This window comes from Filicampus tigris, chromosome 11 (assembly GCF_054856515.1).
Source record: "Filicampus tigris isolate MCC_2025a chromosome 11, RoL_Ftig_1.0, whole genome shotgun sequence".
Classification (NCBI taxonomy): domain Eukaryota; kingdom Metazoa; phylum Chordata; class Actinopteri; order Syngnathiformes; family Syngnathidae; genus Filicampus; species Filicampus tigris.
In genome coordinates this window covers 21,079,248-21,096,887 of record NC_141227.1, presented here as the reverse complement: position 1 = coordinate 21,096,887, position 17,640 = coordinate 21,079,248, and the positions used below count along the sequence as shown (strand labels likewise).

The window sequence follows — 17,640 nt, the reverse complement described above, 5'->3', positions numbered from 1 at the left end:
GTTTGGGTAATATAAATGACTTGCATTTCCCGCTCGGTGCGCCATTGGGCCGGGCGTTGAATAATGGCCGGTTGGCTTGGCGTCCAGGGACAGGGAGCGGTGACGCGCTTCTCTGTGATGATGGCAGTCGGCTTGTCAATGTTGCCTTGACACGATGAGATGACGTGGATCGGAAATAAGCCCGGACATGACGGTGATTTAATTGAATACGTTTGACCCGACGGAAATGATTTTGATGCTGGTATTTTAAGTTCAAATTATGACACTTTTTACATACATGAGGTAACAGAAAAAATGAAAGTAGCTATTTGATGCTTACAGAACTAATCAGTGTTATTGTCTTGAAATAAGCATCGCCTGATCTTTCTTCAGTGCTGTGGTTTATACAAACACAATTCTGAACAGTTATATTAGCACAGACGCTAACGCTAGGTGCACAGAGGGGCCCACCAACGGTAGAGCATGGCAGTGACAGAGAGGTTATGTCTTCAAACCAACAGTGTTTTATAATTAAAGTGCGCCCCCAATTTTATACAAGGATGGCTAACTGAACTAATCTGTGTTATGGGGTACCCTGTCTGGTGATGGCAGGAGCTCAATTCTGAAATAAAAATGCTACTAAAAGCTACTTTTATACATGGAAATATGTATGTTGTTGTTATTGTTGTACAGAAGTAAACTTCCATTCCATAAAAGATGTGATAAGTTAGCAAAGCTAACAAATGCTAATGGCTAACTGAACTAATCTGTGTTATGGGGTGTCCTGGCTTCTCTGTCAGGAACTCTATTATAAAATGAAAATGCTACTAAAAGCTACTTTCATATGTGGAAATTGTGTGTTTTGTTATTATTCTTGTTGTTTTTGTTATACACGAGTAAATGTACATTCCATAAAAGATGCGACAAGGAAGCTGAGGTCATACCCGCTAAGGGCTAGCTGAAGTAATCTGTGTTCTGGGGTGTCCTGGCTGGTACACCACTGGCAGGGACTCTTTTCTGAAATAAAAATGCTAAGTTTGAATGTGGAAAATATTATCCTAGTTGTACAGGAATAAATGTGCGATCCATAAAAGATTTGACAAAGAAGCTAAACTAATACCTGCTAATCAGTGACTGAACTCATCTGTGTTACGAGGCGTCCTGGCTGGTCTGCCAAAATTGTTGGGTTGAAAAGAGTGACCTGCACATGAACAGTAATTAAGATTTAGCAGACTTGTCATCTGTTAAGATGAACTACATAGTCCTTAGGCCTATTACATTTGAGTAAATAAACAGCCATTGTTTGAATAGAGTTAGCAATGAGGCTAGCACAACACAACCTGAGCGGTGTCCTGCCTGGTCCACCAATATTATGTACATACTACACAAAGATGTTTCTTTAATCAATTCTGTCTTCCATCATTGGATGTGACAGCACTGCCAGATTGACGGATTATTTTTTTCCCCAAGCTTAAATCAAGAAAACGTTTTAGTGTTCCATTTCATTAAAATGAAAGGCATGTCATGTCAGTCATATATTGTTGGCAATGCAAACAGGAGGAAGCTCTTTCCATATGTTGTTCATGATGAAGCGGGCAGGACCGAGCCACTAAAGGGAGGGCTTTGTGTGTTCTGGGCTGAATGCGTGCCATCAGTGTGATTAACATTGAAGCCAATTTTAGATTTCCTTCACACTGAGACCATCATTGGGGAGTTTAGCGCTGATAAATGTTGAAAAAGGTGTAATTAGTGTTATTCATGCTGCTCTGCAAGGAGTTCTGGCCGGGGGATATTTTTCCATATGTTCTTCCAAACCTTCCTCCTCCTAAACTTCCCACCTGACCTGCCTTTTATCGCTGCATCTGCTCCATACTAATGTTTCTCTTTCCTGGCTGCATCTCCTTGGAGAGTACAAGCAGCCTCCATAATCAAACTCAAAGTGCTTTTGTTGCAATAACTGAACAGTAATTTATGTTTTCCCCACAGTGAGTCATGCGCTTTAAAAGAAAAAAAAAAAATCATTTGTCTTACTAGTAAGAGGAAAGATCTGCATGAACAGCTGTAATTTATTTATTTTTTATTTTTAAGTTGTCAGTTTTTATGAAATTTAAAGCACATTTCATACAAACACATTGTTGTAATAAAATATATCATGTACAAATGAGTTATCAAGTGCATGCATAGTAATAATAATGTATATTCGTTTTTATTTTTGGCATACATTAGAACGCCATAATAAAACGCAATTATAGAATGAGGAAAACGAGTATTATTTTAAGTGCAGCAATATTACTGTTCACTTTTAAGCGTGCAAAAAATATGCAATGTGAAAATGAAAATAACAACCATAAGAATTACCGTATATGATATTACTCTCATTAAATCTCATTTAAATACAGACTGCACATATATAATTGTGCTATAGGAATGCACAATTACAGTATGTAATGCGGCAGTTATATAAATATTACTTAAAGAAGGTACTAACACTGTTCAGTGGAAAAATGTAAAAAAAGGAATTCATTCATATCGAAATGATTGAGGAATAAAAGCAGTAAATATACAAAAAAAATAATAAACAAGAACACATTTTTTCAAACTTTATAATCTATACTGCATCCTGTTTACTGGAAATAAATCTAAGAAAGCTGAAAGTCATGTTTGTGCCAAGCGTAATCACTGATGCTTTTTGAAACGTCCCCTCCATGAATCAAGGCTGAAGTGCATCGCAGTGCATCTTTTTTTTTTTTTTTCAACCCACCAAGGCTGATGTATGTTTGCTGGCATTGCAGGAGCATCATCGATCCCTAAAGTCTTCACGTAATTCATCTTGGCGTTGACGTGTCTCCATAGGTTCCCGCCCGTTAGCGAGCTGGCGCCAGTGGGTACGCCGTTGGGGACCATTCTAGCTGCCGCCATCAACCAGACCATCTACTACTCCATCGTGGCGGGAAATGATTTAGGTATATTTCCATCGCCGCTGTCTTTGCTACATTATGCTTACAAACAGCTTGTGACAAAAGACGCATAAACATTTGATTTCAAATACCTCGGCGCCAGTGTGGCCACAAAGCGGGTATTTGCCGTGGAAAAGGTTTTCAAGAAATATATGCTCGTAAGTGCTCTATTGAACTGTGTTTTCAATGCACACTTGGGGAGTCTGAAATTCAAGTTCTGCCTTATATCATATCTGCAGAACTATAAATACTGGGCTGTTTTTAGTGGGTTGCCAGTTATAAAATGTTGTAGACTATATTATCATTCGATAACACTGTAAAAGAACAACTTGTATTTTTTGGGGGGCCAAAAAAAAGGTAATTTAAGTTGGAAGAACTTAAAATATAAGTTATTGACATTTATAGCAACAATGTTAGCTAGCATAACAAAGCCAACAAAGCAAGAAAGTCCCAAAACAATTTGCAGAGTTGTTTTTACTACGTTAAGTTAAGTTGGGCTTCAATACAAGTGATAAAAGTTCTCTAAACTCTTAATTTCTTTGGTGTGAAATGCGGCAAAGCCAATTTTCACAACAGCAAAATTAAACACATGTCGTTGAGCTGCCCAACTTAAAATGTTAGCGAAATTTGTTGCCTTGAAATTTTGTGAATCTGGTGCACAATTTCTTACCCCAAGGCACTGTTTTGTGGAGGCGGTTCTGTCACGTAAAAATGAACCAAAGGTCGCCAAAAAGGTGAAGAACAAAAGTGTGTTTCCATAAATTCATTGATTGTATTTTCACTCAAGAAGTCAGCAGCTTCATCACTAAGCTGCCGAAATACACTTGTCACTTAATGCGCTGATCCGTGTATGTGGCGCATGCAGCGGACACATCCGCAAACATAATTAGCCCGCCCCCGCGGTACCCACATTGATAATTTGATCATTTCACCGGACGTGTGCACGCTAATCTCAATGCAGCTTTGCTTACTTTCTGGCTTTGACATGATGTTTCCGACGGTGTAGTCAGCCGTCGCTTGAAAGTGACGAATCTTCAGCCACCCTAGCTCCCAAGTCATGGGCAGAGAGGTTCTGTGTGGAGGCGGTGTTATGTAAATTAGCTACACTATGACATCACAGTCAGGCGGAATTCGAAAAGTCAGCGCTTCCCAAACTTTTTATGCCGAGCGGCACCTCCAAAAAAACATTTAGCTCTCCAAGTACTACCAATGGGCACCATTAAAATGTCACAGTATATTCGGATTAAGTTTTCATCAATAACGAGGATGAGGTTTCATTCCTAAAAAGTGTCAGTCGAATGACAAAGTAGAAGACCTTGAAACAGAGAGCCTCTAGGAACACAAAAAGGGCATTACACATTCATTTCGAATTCTGTTGACTCTGTATGAAATGTAAAAGTGCATTCACAATGCAGAGTCACCACAGGTGCCAAGTAGCAGATGGTCCGGATCCCCCCCTCAGCACTTAACGTGCCAGCAAGTTGCAGACACAGTGTTGTTTGTCCTTTGTCTGTCCTGAAGTGGAAAAGGCAGCGGTGACATGTTTGCAAAGCCAGACTGCTTGCTTGTCACACTCGTTGGCAAAATCGGCCCAGCGTAATTAGTCCCCGAGAGAGCAGGCAACCCGGCAGGTGAGAATGGAGTCGGGTTTCATTGGAATTTAAAAAATAAAAAATTTAAAAAAATTCTGAACTTTTTTTTTTGCTTTTTTTTTTACATTGAATTCTGTACTATTGAAAAGTATTGATGACAGAAACTATTTTATTAGTTAATATTAAATTGTCTATGTAAACGTTTGTTACTCATGGACTTTGAAGATGGCTTGAAACAGACATTTTTAGTTAATATAAAATAAAACCTTGATTCCATCCCTGCTTGCATTATTGTTTGAGTAAGATAACCTTAGTAATGAGTGTTATAATCCTTAACCTTTTTACATTCAGTACAAGAGCTAATGCACTTTAATTAGTAGACATGTTTCTAGGGTTATCATTTATTTTTTTTTTTTTAATATAAATGTCAAAATTCCTTTGCTGCCTTTTATGTGGAAAAAAAAAATCCAGTGTAACCCTCTTCATCTTTAAGTTTTTTTTTTTTTTAAGTAAGCCAATACACATCAAATATTAATTTAAAAGTTAACATTGCAAAGTGAAATATTAACCCTTTCATGCACAGTGGTCACTACAGTGGACAGCTATTTAAAAGTTGCTTTCGCCTATATTATTTAATCAAAAAAATATATTTATATTTTAAATAATTACATCAAATCATGATCGATGCATGAAAGGGTTGAAATATTTTTTCAAATTTAGATTAATTAATTTAGGCGAAAGCCACTTTTAAATAGCCGTCCACTGTAGTGACCACTGCGCATGAAAGGGTTAATACTAAAGTTCAGGTAACCTTGGGATAGAAACGTCGACTACTCAACCAACGCGATACTTTTGTTTTTCTCACATTTGCCTCCCTTGATCCACTTTTTCTTTTGTCCGTTTCAGTTGGCCTCACGCCGCCGCACTCTTGTTTGCTTGCAGGTCATTTCCGTGTGAACAACAGAACGGGCGTCATCTCCACCGCGAAGCCGCTGGACTATGAAAATGTGACCAGCTACGTCCTGAGGGTGCAGGCCGACTCGCTGCTGGTTGTCATGTCCAACTTGCGCGTGCCTTCCAAAAGTAAGAAGCCTGCGAATACGTTTGCATACGCGTGGGGCTCAAATCACATATTTCAGTGTACTTCACTCGAAATCGCTTCTGGGATCCAACCTTATTAGCATGCACATTTGTGTTTTTGTTATTATGTTTTGTGACAGTCAGTCAAAAATGGCAATTATGCTATTATGCTAACAATAGTAGTTATGAAAATACACACACTTACCTTTTTTTTTTGCCCAGGCTTTGGTGCCATTTGGCGGCATCTTGTTGCCAATGAACTGTTGAAGTTAGTTGAGGAGCTTCATTAATTTTCACAGTGCATGGAACATTCACTGTAGCCTCAAAACTGATTTGAGTCTCATCGAGGACTAAAATGTCTGCATGTTTAACTAGCATTTTAATATGTAATTGTTCTACAGCTAGGGTAAACACAGAAGTTGAAACGCAAACACGCTCGCTCGACTTGAAAGTGTATGAAGTCGCTCATATAACACACATAGCACTCTTATCTTTTGATCACGGGTGGCAAGCGACAGCTAGCCCCTCGGCGGCTTGCGCGGGAAGCTAACGTAGCAGTCACACCAGTCACAGATCTAAATTATTTGTTCACACACACAAAACAGCCAACAGCAATTGAACAAAAATAGGAACGCGACTCATCTTTATTTATACAGCGCTTTCACAACAGCTGCAGCCGCAACAAAGGCCAAACCCAGCAAAATAAAACTAGTACGTTTTGCTAACTTAACGGTAACTTCAGCTGGGCATATTCGTCTCTTCTCGCATAAAAACTGAAAGCCAGAAGGAAATTTTAGAGTTTTCCCGGCGTCGCAGCGCTCTCCCGTCATCTCAACCGTTTAGCGCGAGGTGGTCATCTCAGCAGTTTCAGATCACTCACTTCCTAATGACAATATCAAACGTGTTTGATAGCATCACAAGTCTTTCAGGCTTTTGCGGTGACGTCGTAGTAACGTTCGCTCATTTGAAACCATCCATTTTGTACGGCAATATTCACAGTCATGCTGCCATGCAATCTTTTCCTGCGGCATCCTGCCAAATTTGATCAAAACGTGTCACCGTTTACGCACGTAGATTATGTATCGGCTGACATATCTACTCTCTTGCATGATTACCTGTTCGGTTTCCATTTGCTTCAAACTAACCAGTTTAGGCGGGCAAATCACATCTTTGACGGCTTTTTCCAGTCCACTCTGGCAGCTGCTTCTTGAAAAGCAGCTTTTATGATCACTTGTCAGTCTGCTGCCTTTGTTCACCCGTTATGCATACATATTGGCTAATTTGGAATTTCAAAGCTCGGGTTGGCATTCAAATCGTGGGTTTTGACTCCTTGCGGGGTTGCTTGTTTCATTTCCGTCAGTCGTCAAAGTAGACTTTGTCGTCATCCGGTCGTTTGAAGAACGGCGAAATCTTGCGGTCTGGCGCCCACAATTCAACCGGAATCCATCAAACCGGTTTACGGTTTGCTTCTGAAAGCTAGTGACGAATGAAGTGTTCAGAGCAAACGTTTCCCAATGAATAATCGATGACCTACTGTACGTTGCTTTGCCTCGGCGCGTCTCTCGAATGCTAATCACGGGAATCACTGACGGGAGATCCGCGGATCAACGGCTCCGCAGATCCGCGCACTCGTCTCTCATCTGACAGTCAAAGTTAAAGGCTTTCACAATCGAAATATGTTCCATGACATTTTCGTCCTCTTTTGGCAAAGCGCCATCAAACACCCACATTAATACAATAATGATCAGACGGCGGCAAATACGCCTTTCTTCTTGTCCACGACTGAGTTGAAATGAGCAATATTTTTTGTTCCTCTGTACACCCATCCAGTAAGATCTTTCAAACGAGGAACTTGTCCCGTCGCTCAATGAACACGCTGAGAGGACTGAAATGACTGTCTTAGTCCAACTGAATTTCAAGGCAGTTGTACTCGGAGCTCCGCTCGACTATATTCGGTTCGGAGCAGTTCGTTTTTCAGCACAAAAACTGAAAAAAAACCCCAGTTGCATTCAATACATCAGCAAGCTGCAAGGGTTTTCTCTTTGATATACAGTAGATAAATAATCGGACTCAAAGACTGGTTGGGAAATGCAAGAAACAATTTAAAACAGAGTTTTGTATCCCTGTACTACATGATCACCGTTGTAATGCTAATTTATCGGTGGTTCCATGGCCACCATACAACCCTTTGTACTTGAAAGAGTTTATAGGAAATGCGTCGATAGCGATGACAGCCTTGGCATGCAGTTTAAGCACAAGCCAGCGACACCAAGTAGTGGTGAACACGCAGTTTTAATGCAATTTGTTTACTGCGGGTGACGGGACTTTTTTATTGTTGTTAAGGAGAGCTTCTAGCGGGCTTTAAACCAGTAAATCCCGAGTTTGCTGGACAGTGCATCGTTTCCAGACCCAATCCTGGCGAGGCCAGGTTGGAAATAGTCGATGTTTCCAAGAAGAGAGAAAGTGAGCGGGAGAGAAAGTGAGCGGACCTCACGCGCATCCCCGAGGGTCCTTGCTCTCTGTCTCACAGCTTTTGTGGCTGTAATCTGATGTGCAGTCGGTGTGCGTCCAAATCCCCTGGCACTCCCTGCACTCCAATGCAACATGACTTTACACTTTTGCATGCCAAAAGAAGACAAATGGGATATGACGGTGTTTTTTTTCTCCCTAACCTAGGCTGGAGAAGTGAAGATATTTTTGCAATTGTACACATTTAGGTCAATTATAATGCAATGGTGGCTTGATTTCTTTTTAAAATTATTATTATCATTATTATTATTATTATTATTATTATTGAACGCCTCGATCCTCTCCCATCCTGCATTTTACGCCTACAGTAAGCGACGGCTGTCAGTTCATTTTATAATGTACATTGGGGAGGAGTGTTTACACGGTTACACTGTTGTACAATATTCTTCTTATCCATTAATTACCCTTGCCCAATGTGTTGAATCTTTTTAAATGTGTTTGTATTATTTTAAAGTGTGTTTAAAGACCATTTAAAAAAAGGCAAAATCTGCATTGTGCGCCTCATTAAATCACATTCAATGAGAATTGAATAAGAATGAGAACTGAGAATCAGCCACTGAGACGTCCCAAAAAGCTTCGCTGTACTGCTTACTTCTCCCACCGCGTGTAGTTGGCGGTTGCCTGATGCCTGGTGCGACACACTCTGCGGCAGCTAGCTAGCAACAAGCGTCAGCTGGCTACTGCTACAGCTGAACACGTTGCAGAGCCACTCAAGTCGGTAGTCATTGCCTCCGTGGCAGCGAATACGCTACGTTTTTGACAAGTGTCGTTTTGACAAAGGGAGAAGCCATGCTGATTGCTAAGCTAACCTACGATCGACACAGCTAGCATGTTTAACACCGGAATGAAGTACTTGGGTGATTGAGTCCACTTTTCAGACGACAGGCTGGAACCATGCGCTATGCCGTATGTCATGGCCTTTAAAAGTACCGTATATGAATATACTAGTATCGAATATTTGTGAGTTAGTTGTTCGTTTTCACAATAGACTCCAAATTAAGTCAGTGATTCGCAAAACTGCGCCGCAAAGCAAAAAAAAAAATCATTTTGAGCCTTGCATTTCCCTTTATTTCAACTGGTAAAACTTATTAACTCATTCACTGCCAGACATTTTCAGACCCTCTTTTTACCCTAACGTTTGAAAAAATTTGAAAAAAATATTTTTAAAATTCTGTGAAAAGAAAAGTGAATCCGTCAACTGCAGTTAATGAGTTAACGGGCTTGGCGACAGGACAGATTCAATTCGCAAAGTATCGCAAGTACTTGTATTGCTTGATTTGGACTGACCTTTAAATAATTCTTTCCTTGATTTGCATTTTTTAATGACGGCCTGCAGAAAGTTTGTCGGCGCAAACTTCTCCAAGATTGATTAGAGTTAAACACCCACTCGCCTGGAATGATATTTCTTCATCATTTTGACGAGCTCACTGAGACTCAACATCCCTACTGTTTGCTTGGCGAATTTCAATTGTTGATTTCCTGATGTGCTTATTGGGGGCAATAGGAGAGCCAGGCTCCACTCTGCGTGTCTCGCTGCGCAATATCGTCATTGATCAAAGCAAGTCGGCCTCATTATTGACTCTAATGCCGTCGGATGAAACCAAACGAGCTCCTGGCGCTCGCCTGCTTAGAAGCAATCTCCAACTAAGATGAGAGCACGTCGCTGCTTGCTGCGGGCGGCCACCAATCTTTTTAACGGCTTGAGAAATATCTGAAGAAATACAGATGAAAATTACCACTGAATGTACAATGACTTGTGCTGCTGCATGTTGAGTTTCTAACGAGCGAGTGTCGAAATCGCAGCAGAAACCAAAAGTATTTAGTAAAACCGCCATGTTTTAATATCATCTATTTAGCATTTTGGGAAACTTATATTTAACGCGACAACATCGTCAACTATCGTCGTTTTATGTATATGCTCGTAATATTGTACGGTAACTTTATTATCTGAACATTTTCCTTCAATGTTTTGATTTTATTTATTTTTATAGCACAACTTTACTGTTGTAAAATTTAGACTTTTCCTCCTGGATTATTATGATTTTATGATTGTGAAATAACACCTCTTTCCACATATTACAACTTTATTTGTTGTAAAATTATGACTTTTTCCTCATATCACAACTTCATTTTTCTTAAGGTTTCAATTTTGCTCTCTGTCATATTGATGTGAAATTAGGACTTTTTTCACATATCACAATTTTGTTCTCCAAATTATAATTTGTATAATTCAATTTGGACATTTCTAAAGTATTCCCCTAAATTATGTCCACTTTATGATTGTAAAAAGACAACTTATTCAGTGTACCTTTTTTTTTTTTCCTTACGTACAAAATTATAACCCCTTCGTAATAAGACTTTTTTCACGTGAAATGATTGCTTTTTCCTCATCACAACAATATCACAACTTAATTCTTATATTATTGAGACATTTTCTAAATATGGCAGCTTTTCCCAACTTTTTTGCACTCTTTTCAGCGTGGTATAATAATGCCCCGTTAAAAAAAAAAAAAAAAAAAAAAAAAAAAAAAAAGGGTTCTGATAATATTCAAATAAATGCAAAATCTCTTTTCCCATCAAAAGTTTATTGAGCAAACCACATACAATGTTAACGGTAATGAGATGCCTGCCGTGCGACACGGAAAACGATTTCAAGTTTTCATTTCAAGTTGCGGTCCGGCTGACGAGCGTGGCGAAATGATAGTGACACGACCATTTTCAGTTCAAATGATGTAACGTTCGCTCAACGGTGGTTCTGATTATCTTTAGAGACGTGTTTATGTGACGGCCGGCAGCACTCGATGGGCCCATCAGTGAGAGAGCGAGAAACCGACGTGTCATGTCGTGATGTCAGAAGACTTAATCAAATGGCTGGCGTTGGTAGAATCAAAAGTTTGGACCTGCTTTGACTGTTTATGACTCATGCATTTTGTATGGAGACCTGACCAGAAAAACTACACATGGCAGTTCTATTCTGTGCCGAGTGGTTAGCACATCTGCTGCGCATTTCTCCGTTTCCGGGTTTGAATCTCGGCCTCAACCTTCTTGTGTGCGGTTTGCATGTTCCCTCCAGTTTTCTCTGAAGAACTGTCCAAAAGAACTCAATCTTTATACATAGAGAATGAATAGATGGATTCAATCTTATTCAAAATCAATTTTGTCCTTGCTTTGATGTGGAAAAATCATCCCCAAAAGATGAAATTCTGGTGGACTGAAAAGGAACATACAAATTGATTTCAAAGCTTGCTTTGCCTATGTGTGTCAAGTTTTCTCACTTGGCACTGGCAAGAGTCCATAAATAACTCGATTGGCTGTTCAAAGTGGACCCAATGTGTCTTGATACATGGCAGTACAATTGGTTACTCCTCCTCCAAGAAATAATTACAATTTATATACATCTGAGGACTAATCCAGTGAGTTGACTGTATTTTTCTGGCCATTAGGTGCACCGTATTATTAAACGCAATATCAATGAACTCGTCTATTTTAATACATTTTTATTCACAAGGTACACCGGGTTATAAGGTGCATTATCTTTGTGAGGCATTGTCAGTCCGATAGTTTATTCTAATTATACCATATGTGTATTCGATAGATTAAGCGCTGTTATGCTAGGTTCAAACCGGACGCAAAATATCGGGTAGCGCTGCGTGTCTTCGCTTGCTTGTGCTTGCCATGCAACTACACGGGGTTTACTTCGTGCGGAGAAGAGGAGGGCGTCATTCCGACAGGGCAAATAAACCAAGTTTGAACATCGCTAGTCAATATGGTGACTGGCGGTTGTGTTATTACGTTGGCTAATGCTAAATGCTATATTGGTTGACCATTCAACAGCTGCAAACAAGTCAATGCACTCACCGTTATCCAACCATTATCCGCCTTATCGTCCGAAAAATACGCTCATCGGAATAAAAGATACATCCGTCAATCCACCATTTGGACCGCGTCATTCAGGGTTGCGCTAAACTGGAGCCTGTCGCAGCTGACTTTGGAACAGGGGCAGACTAGACCTTGGCCTGACCGCCAGTCGATCAAAAGGCACCTACAGCGACAGTCAAGTCCGTGAATCCTCACTGAAACTATTGTCAATTTGTCTTTCTAAAACGCTATTTGTCTTGTCGCAGCCAACACGGCCAAGGTGTTCCTGGAGGTGCGCGATGAGAACGACCACCCTCCCGTCTTCACCAGGAAGCTCTACATAGGCGGCGTCACCGAGGACACCAAGATCTTCAGTTCCGTGCTCAAGATAGTGGTGAGAAAAATATGTCAGCGCGCACGCAACCCCGCCAATTACACCTCAACCAAAATTCCGTTGCGCTTAATCCGGACACCTGCGTTACACTGCCCCCATGTGGCCGGCGCGCACTCACCAGAAGGAGCAGCACAATTGCCATTGAAATGAATGAATGTGGCATTTAGTCTTGCCTTTGATCCCTTCATCGCCGCAGTCGTGAGTCAAATTTGCGAAGCGCACCCCCCGCTATGGCGCCGATTGTCATCCCTTCCTCAGTCGTTACTATCTGGCATGTCTGCGGCCTTCCGTGAGGTCCCCTCGCTCCTACCCCTCTTCCATCAATAGCAAAGGCGGGGGAAAAAAAGAAGAGATTGACGCTATTTATCATTGTCACTTGCGACACGGGCGAGAATTGATGCCTGTGTTTTGTGCTCAGTCGCCACTCTGAATTTGTGCCTCCGAGGTTTTTCCCCGGTTTCACTTTCCATCACATTTAGTAGATGGACTTGCTTAATGGAGTGTAGGCTGGCTATGAATCGTAAGCTTCTTTTGAAGATGTTTTTAATCCTGCCTTATACTTTTTTTTTTTTTTTTTTTTTTTTTTTAAACGCTCTCATTCTGAAATGACCGGCGGAATATAATGCATAAGGAGAATTTAATCATAAGGGGAAACATAGGCTTCCTAGTAACCTATTACAAGAAGTCCCAGTGGAGCAATCTGCAGCAGCCAGGTGGAACTACGTGAGATGGAGATAAGACAAGAGCCTGCGGCTGCGACTCTTCTTCCGTCAGCCACTTAATGTATCGCCTCGACACCTGCATGGGGGGGGAAAAAAAGCAATTATCGCCTCCATCACTTGATGACTATGTTGTTTTTGTTTTAAAAGGCTCAAAGTTAAATTTGTTAATTATTCTCGTTTTTATACGCCACCCCCTCCTTGATTAAGACATCATCGTTCGGTATAGAGGAATTAATAATCGGAGCTGCTGCCCCCACAACTCTTCAGCTCATTGAATTAGTGGTCCTTCACAAATCGAATGTAATCCGTTCCGGGAGACTCTTTGGCCTTCCCAATTGCAATCAATTTTCTCCAGAATTAATGCTTTCCAAGGACTGAACTTTTTACCTCATTATAAAACTTTGAAGTACAGGTAATTGAATGTGGAGAGGGAAAAAGTTAGTGTCCATGAAGAGACTAAGAGCATGCTCATTTGCGGAAGGGAGATCTTCACGGCACTGCACTTTGAATTTGTTGCCAGCCAATCGCCAAGTAACTCAATAGTAACTTCTTTTGAAATGTGTAGTAATGTTTATTGAAATAGATATTAAAGTATAATAAATACATTCGAAATTATTCAATTCCACAGTGCAAAATCACATTTAAATTACAATCCTTGTATGAGTAAACATGTAAATTCAGTTATTAAATTAAAATTGTGTCATTTAAATTTTTTTAATAGAATTAAGTAAAATGAAGTTGATTCAAATGATTTATTTTTGAATAATTCCATTGCTGTTTGAATTGTAATTTGATAAACAAATTATTAAAATGTAATCACACAGAAAAAAATCTACTGATTGCAATGGCAATAAAATTGCAATTAAAATTGTGATTTGAATTGTTTAATTAAAATTAAGTAAATTAAATCATTTAGTTTTGATTGTACAATTGAATTCCGATTTAAATTGTTTCTCAACAAAAATGATCAACTTGTATTAACAAAATCTATTACAATTACAATGAAAATAAAAAATGCAATTCAATAACCTGTCAAGCGCAATAATTCTGCACATTAAGTCAAATATTAAAATAGTCAAATGTCAAGATGTTTTTTCCATGACAAATTACATTCAAAATGACATTCAAATTTACTCCGCACAAAATTACATATAAATGAAATTGTTAGTGTAACTAAACATGTACATTCAATTAAAATTACATTTATTGCAATCAAAATTCTAATTCAGTAAAAAGTAATGTAATGAAACGGAATAACTCGATTACAATTGTTCTTACATTAGAATTCCAATAAAAATAAACCAGAATGAAAAAGTCCATTTCAAATATGAACGCTAGTCCTGCCTGATCCGTTGACTCTTCTAATTCCTTTTTCAAATTTCCTGTTTCATTACTGAACAAACTGGGACCAGATAAGACACTGTCATGCAAATAAGCCAACCGGATGCATGAATATTTCAAAGAACTCTAGAACATTTGTAAAAACGTAACGTTTTTTTTTTTTTTTTTTTTTGTTCTCTCTTTTAGGCTACCGACCAGGACACCGGGAACTTCAGCGCCATGGCGTACCGTCTCATCATCCCGCCAACGGCGGAAGGCCAGGACAGCTTCGTCATCGAGGCGTACACCGGTGTCATCAAGTCGGCCATCATGTTTCGAAACATGCGCAGGTCTTACTTCAGCTTTGAGGTGATCGCCACCGACGACTACGGCGAGGGTCTGAGCAGCAACGCTGACGTGGTGGTGAGTTTCCACTCTCATAAACACCATGCATCGTCATCAAGCTGCTTGTACAGTTTAAAACAAAAAGGAGAAGTTCATTGTATTTTCTTTCTAGATTTAAAAAAAAAAAAAAAAAAAAACTTTTTTTCCAGATTTTTACACTGTAAAACAGGCCGCATACATGGTAGCATGTAATTAGCACACATTAGCAAACTTCTGAAAGCTTTTTATATGAATTGATATTCCACTATGACAGATTGGACATGTAATGCTTGACAAACATTTTTTAAAGCGACTTCTTCTGGCCTTTTTTTTTCTATGACAGCAGTTCAATTTGTAGAGTTTTGTCATCAGTCTGTCATAATAGCTATAAAATGCCCTTAGTGTCCTCGACTTGAAATTGTTTTCCACCCTGTCATCATAGGGTAACTGCCCTTTTAAGAAAGCCTCTGATATTTTCTGTGACATTACAACTTGCATTTTATTTATTTTTTTCTCAATGGAGGCTGAAACCGCGGAGAGTTGCAGAACAAACATTTACTACTTTCTGTCGTAATGCTCATCGCATTATGCGTGTCGTTGGATGTCGCCAAGCGTAACATGTCCACTCTGTCATAGTGAAATATCAATAGAAATAAAAAAACATTTCAGAAATTCAAAATTTTAAACAGTACACAGTCAGCTCGCTGGCGCAATAAGTTCAATGGAAACCCTCAACTCTCTTGCAGGTGAAATGGGGACGACTCAAAGGCACCTCGTGGTGATAGTGACGCTTATCCTCATTTTCGCTAGCGACTTGAGATAAACTGGTTCTGTGCCAGAGGATGTTCCACCAACATTGTTCTCTCTTTGAACTTGCTTAGTTGTAAATCCGTGACATTTCGGAAATATGTTGCCTCGGCTTTCTTTTTATCCCCGCACTGCATGGCTGCATAGGTTGGACTGAATGCACCTCGTCTATGGTGGAAAGGCTCGCGCAAAGGGACATTCAACCTGCTGTTTCATGTGAAGGTCAGCGGGACATTCTGTGCTGTGGACGTGATGACAGGATGGACACGGCAAATTTGTGTTTTTGTTTCTTGGAGGACCAGCGGCTTTTGCATCCGAATGGGCTTTACCACATGGCATTAATACCATCCATACATCCATATTCTATGGCGCTTGTACTCGGTTCTCGTTAGAGTTGCAGGGGAAGCCGCAGACGATCCGAGTTAACTTTGGGTGAGGGGCCGGAAACATCCCGGACTGGTCGTCAGCCAATTGCCGACAGCATTATTACAAGCAGGCAATTGGAGGATGCATGATAGTCTCAACTTGTTGTGACTGATTTCCGGGTCTTTCTTCTCTACCGTGGACCCGCAGGTGTCTGTGGTCAACGCATTGGACATGCAAGTTATTGTGTCAACCGTCCCGCCCACTTTGGTTGAAGAGAATAAGGACCAACTCATAAGGTAAGGATAGATTTCCATCCGTCCATTTTCGTGAGGTTTTATCATACATATGTGGAAGCAAAGCACACCAAGCCAGTTGGGCCTAGATATGGAAAAAAAAAGCTAAAGCTAAACCCACAAGCTAATAAAGCGAACAAGCCTAATCGTGAAAAATCGAACACATGAATCATGATATACATTATTCTTCTTACCCACTGATTCCCAGCAACTGCGCCGCGAGAGATCATCAGGTGTGCCGCGGCGAATTCTCCAGTTTCACTTAGTTGGGCCCATAATCTAGTTGTAGCACAGTTACGATATTGTGTTGCGGTTCGGGGAAACAACTACAAGAACCTATTATAGTCATTTGTCACCCTACGCAAAAGAACGCTAAGGATCATTCATAAGGTATGGAATACACTCATTAACTCTTCTTAAGATCACATATGGATTAAAATTTCACAGATTTTGTATCATTTCAAACAGCACAACCAGAGCTGCCAGCTGTTACAGATTGTCCGTATTTTGTTATGAAAATCATTGAGCGCTAGCTCTTTCCGCCCGTAACACTGATTGTTCCGGATATGTAAAAAGAAAAAAAAAAATCACGGTCGCAAAAAGATTGAGATAGTTGAGGTCGATGTTTGACAACACATTAATTGCAGACACTGCATAATTCTGCCGGTCGGCTTCAGGAAATCTGCACTCGCATGTGCAGTGGAAGCTAGCGGACAAGTCTGGCGTTAGTCGAAAGCTAAAGCTAACGCTGATCGCCGCTAGCCTTTTTAGCTTCATAACAGCGACGCGGAACAATAGCAGTGACAAAAAAGTGGACTTTCATCGTCAGATTATTATGTCCAATAATGCAGACAACCACTGTGTGCTTAGGAGAACTTTCTTCATCATAGCACAACAAACGTCATGACACTTTACGGCAGGAAAGATCCTGTCGTAATACTTGTCGGAATACGCTGGCTCGTTGAAGCGTAGATAATGGTGAGCGATATTTGGCTCATTTGAATTTTTTTTAAAATCGCCTCTCTGTAAAATGAACAATTGATTTTTAATGGCATGGCAGAATCTCTCTTTGAATGTTCTGAATTCGTGTTTCGATGGCAGAGGCTTGGTTGGTCCCAATAGCTCAATTTCCCATAGCTAACATCATGTTGTTTTTAATTTGAAAACTTTTTCAGAATGAATCAACAGTGCCTCTAGTCACACCAACTTACCAAATTAGAACAAAACTAATGATATTAATTTTAATTTAAAAATATTGTCTTTCCTTCATTTGACTCCTGGTATTACGAGAAGTTAAGTTTCCGTGTAATAAGGGCGTGAACGGGACGGCGAGTACATTTCCGCAGATGCCACATCCGC

General features: G+C 40.1%; 1 protein-coding gene and 1 long non-coding RNA gene across 5 annotated transcripts in view; one reads left to right on the top strand and one right to left on the bottom strand.

Moving 5' to 3' along the window:
- LOC147140109 (protocadherin-15-like) overlaps positions 1–17,640 on the top strand; it is a 216,314-nt gene that overhangs the window by 181,485 nt on the left and 17,189 nt on the right. For both annotated transcript variants that reach the window (XM_086045495.1, XM_086045494.1), the window contains 5 exons: positions 2,833–2,942; positions 5,471–5,611; positions 12,262–12,389; positions 14,639–14,854; positions 16,196–16,284. In XM_086045495.1, the coding sequence (XP_085901621.1) occupies positions 2,833–2,942; positions 5,471–5,611; positions 12,262–12,389; positions 14,639–14,854; positions 16,196–16,284 (684 nt within the window). The remainder of the gene's footprint in view (positions 1–2,832; positions 2,943–5,470; positions 5,612–12,261; positions 12,390–14,638; positions 14,855–16,195; positions 16,285–17,640) is intronic.
- The window catches only part of LOC147140108 (uncharacterized), a 66,975-nt gene continuing 62,344 nt past the window's right edge, over positions 13,010–17,640 (bottom strand). For all 3 annotated transcript variants that reach the window (XR_015088720.1, XR_015088719.1, XR_015088721.1), the window contains 2 exons: positions 14,681–14,895; positions 13,010–13,187 (listed from right to left, as the gene is read on the bottom strand). This is a non-coding gene — a long non-coding RNA (uncharacterized LOC147140108). The remainder of the gene's footprint in view (positions 13,188–14,680; positions 14,896–17,640) is intronic.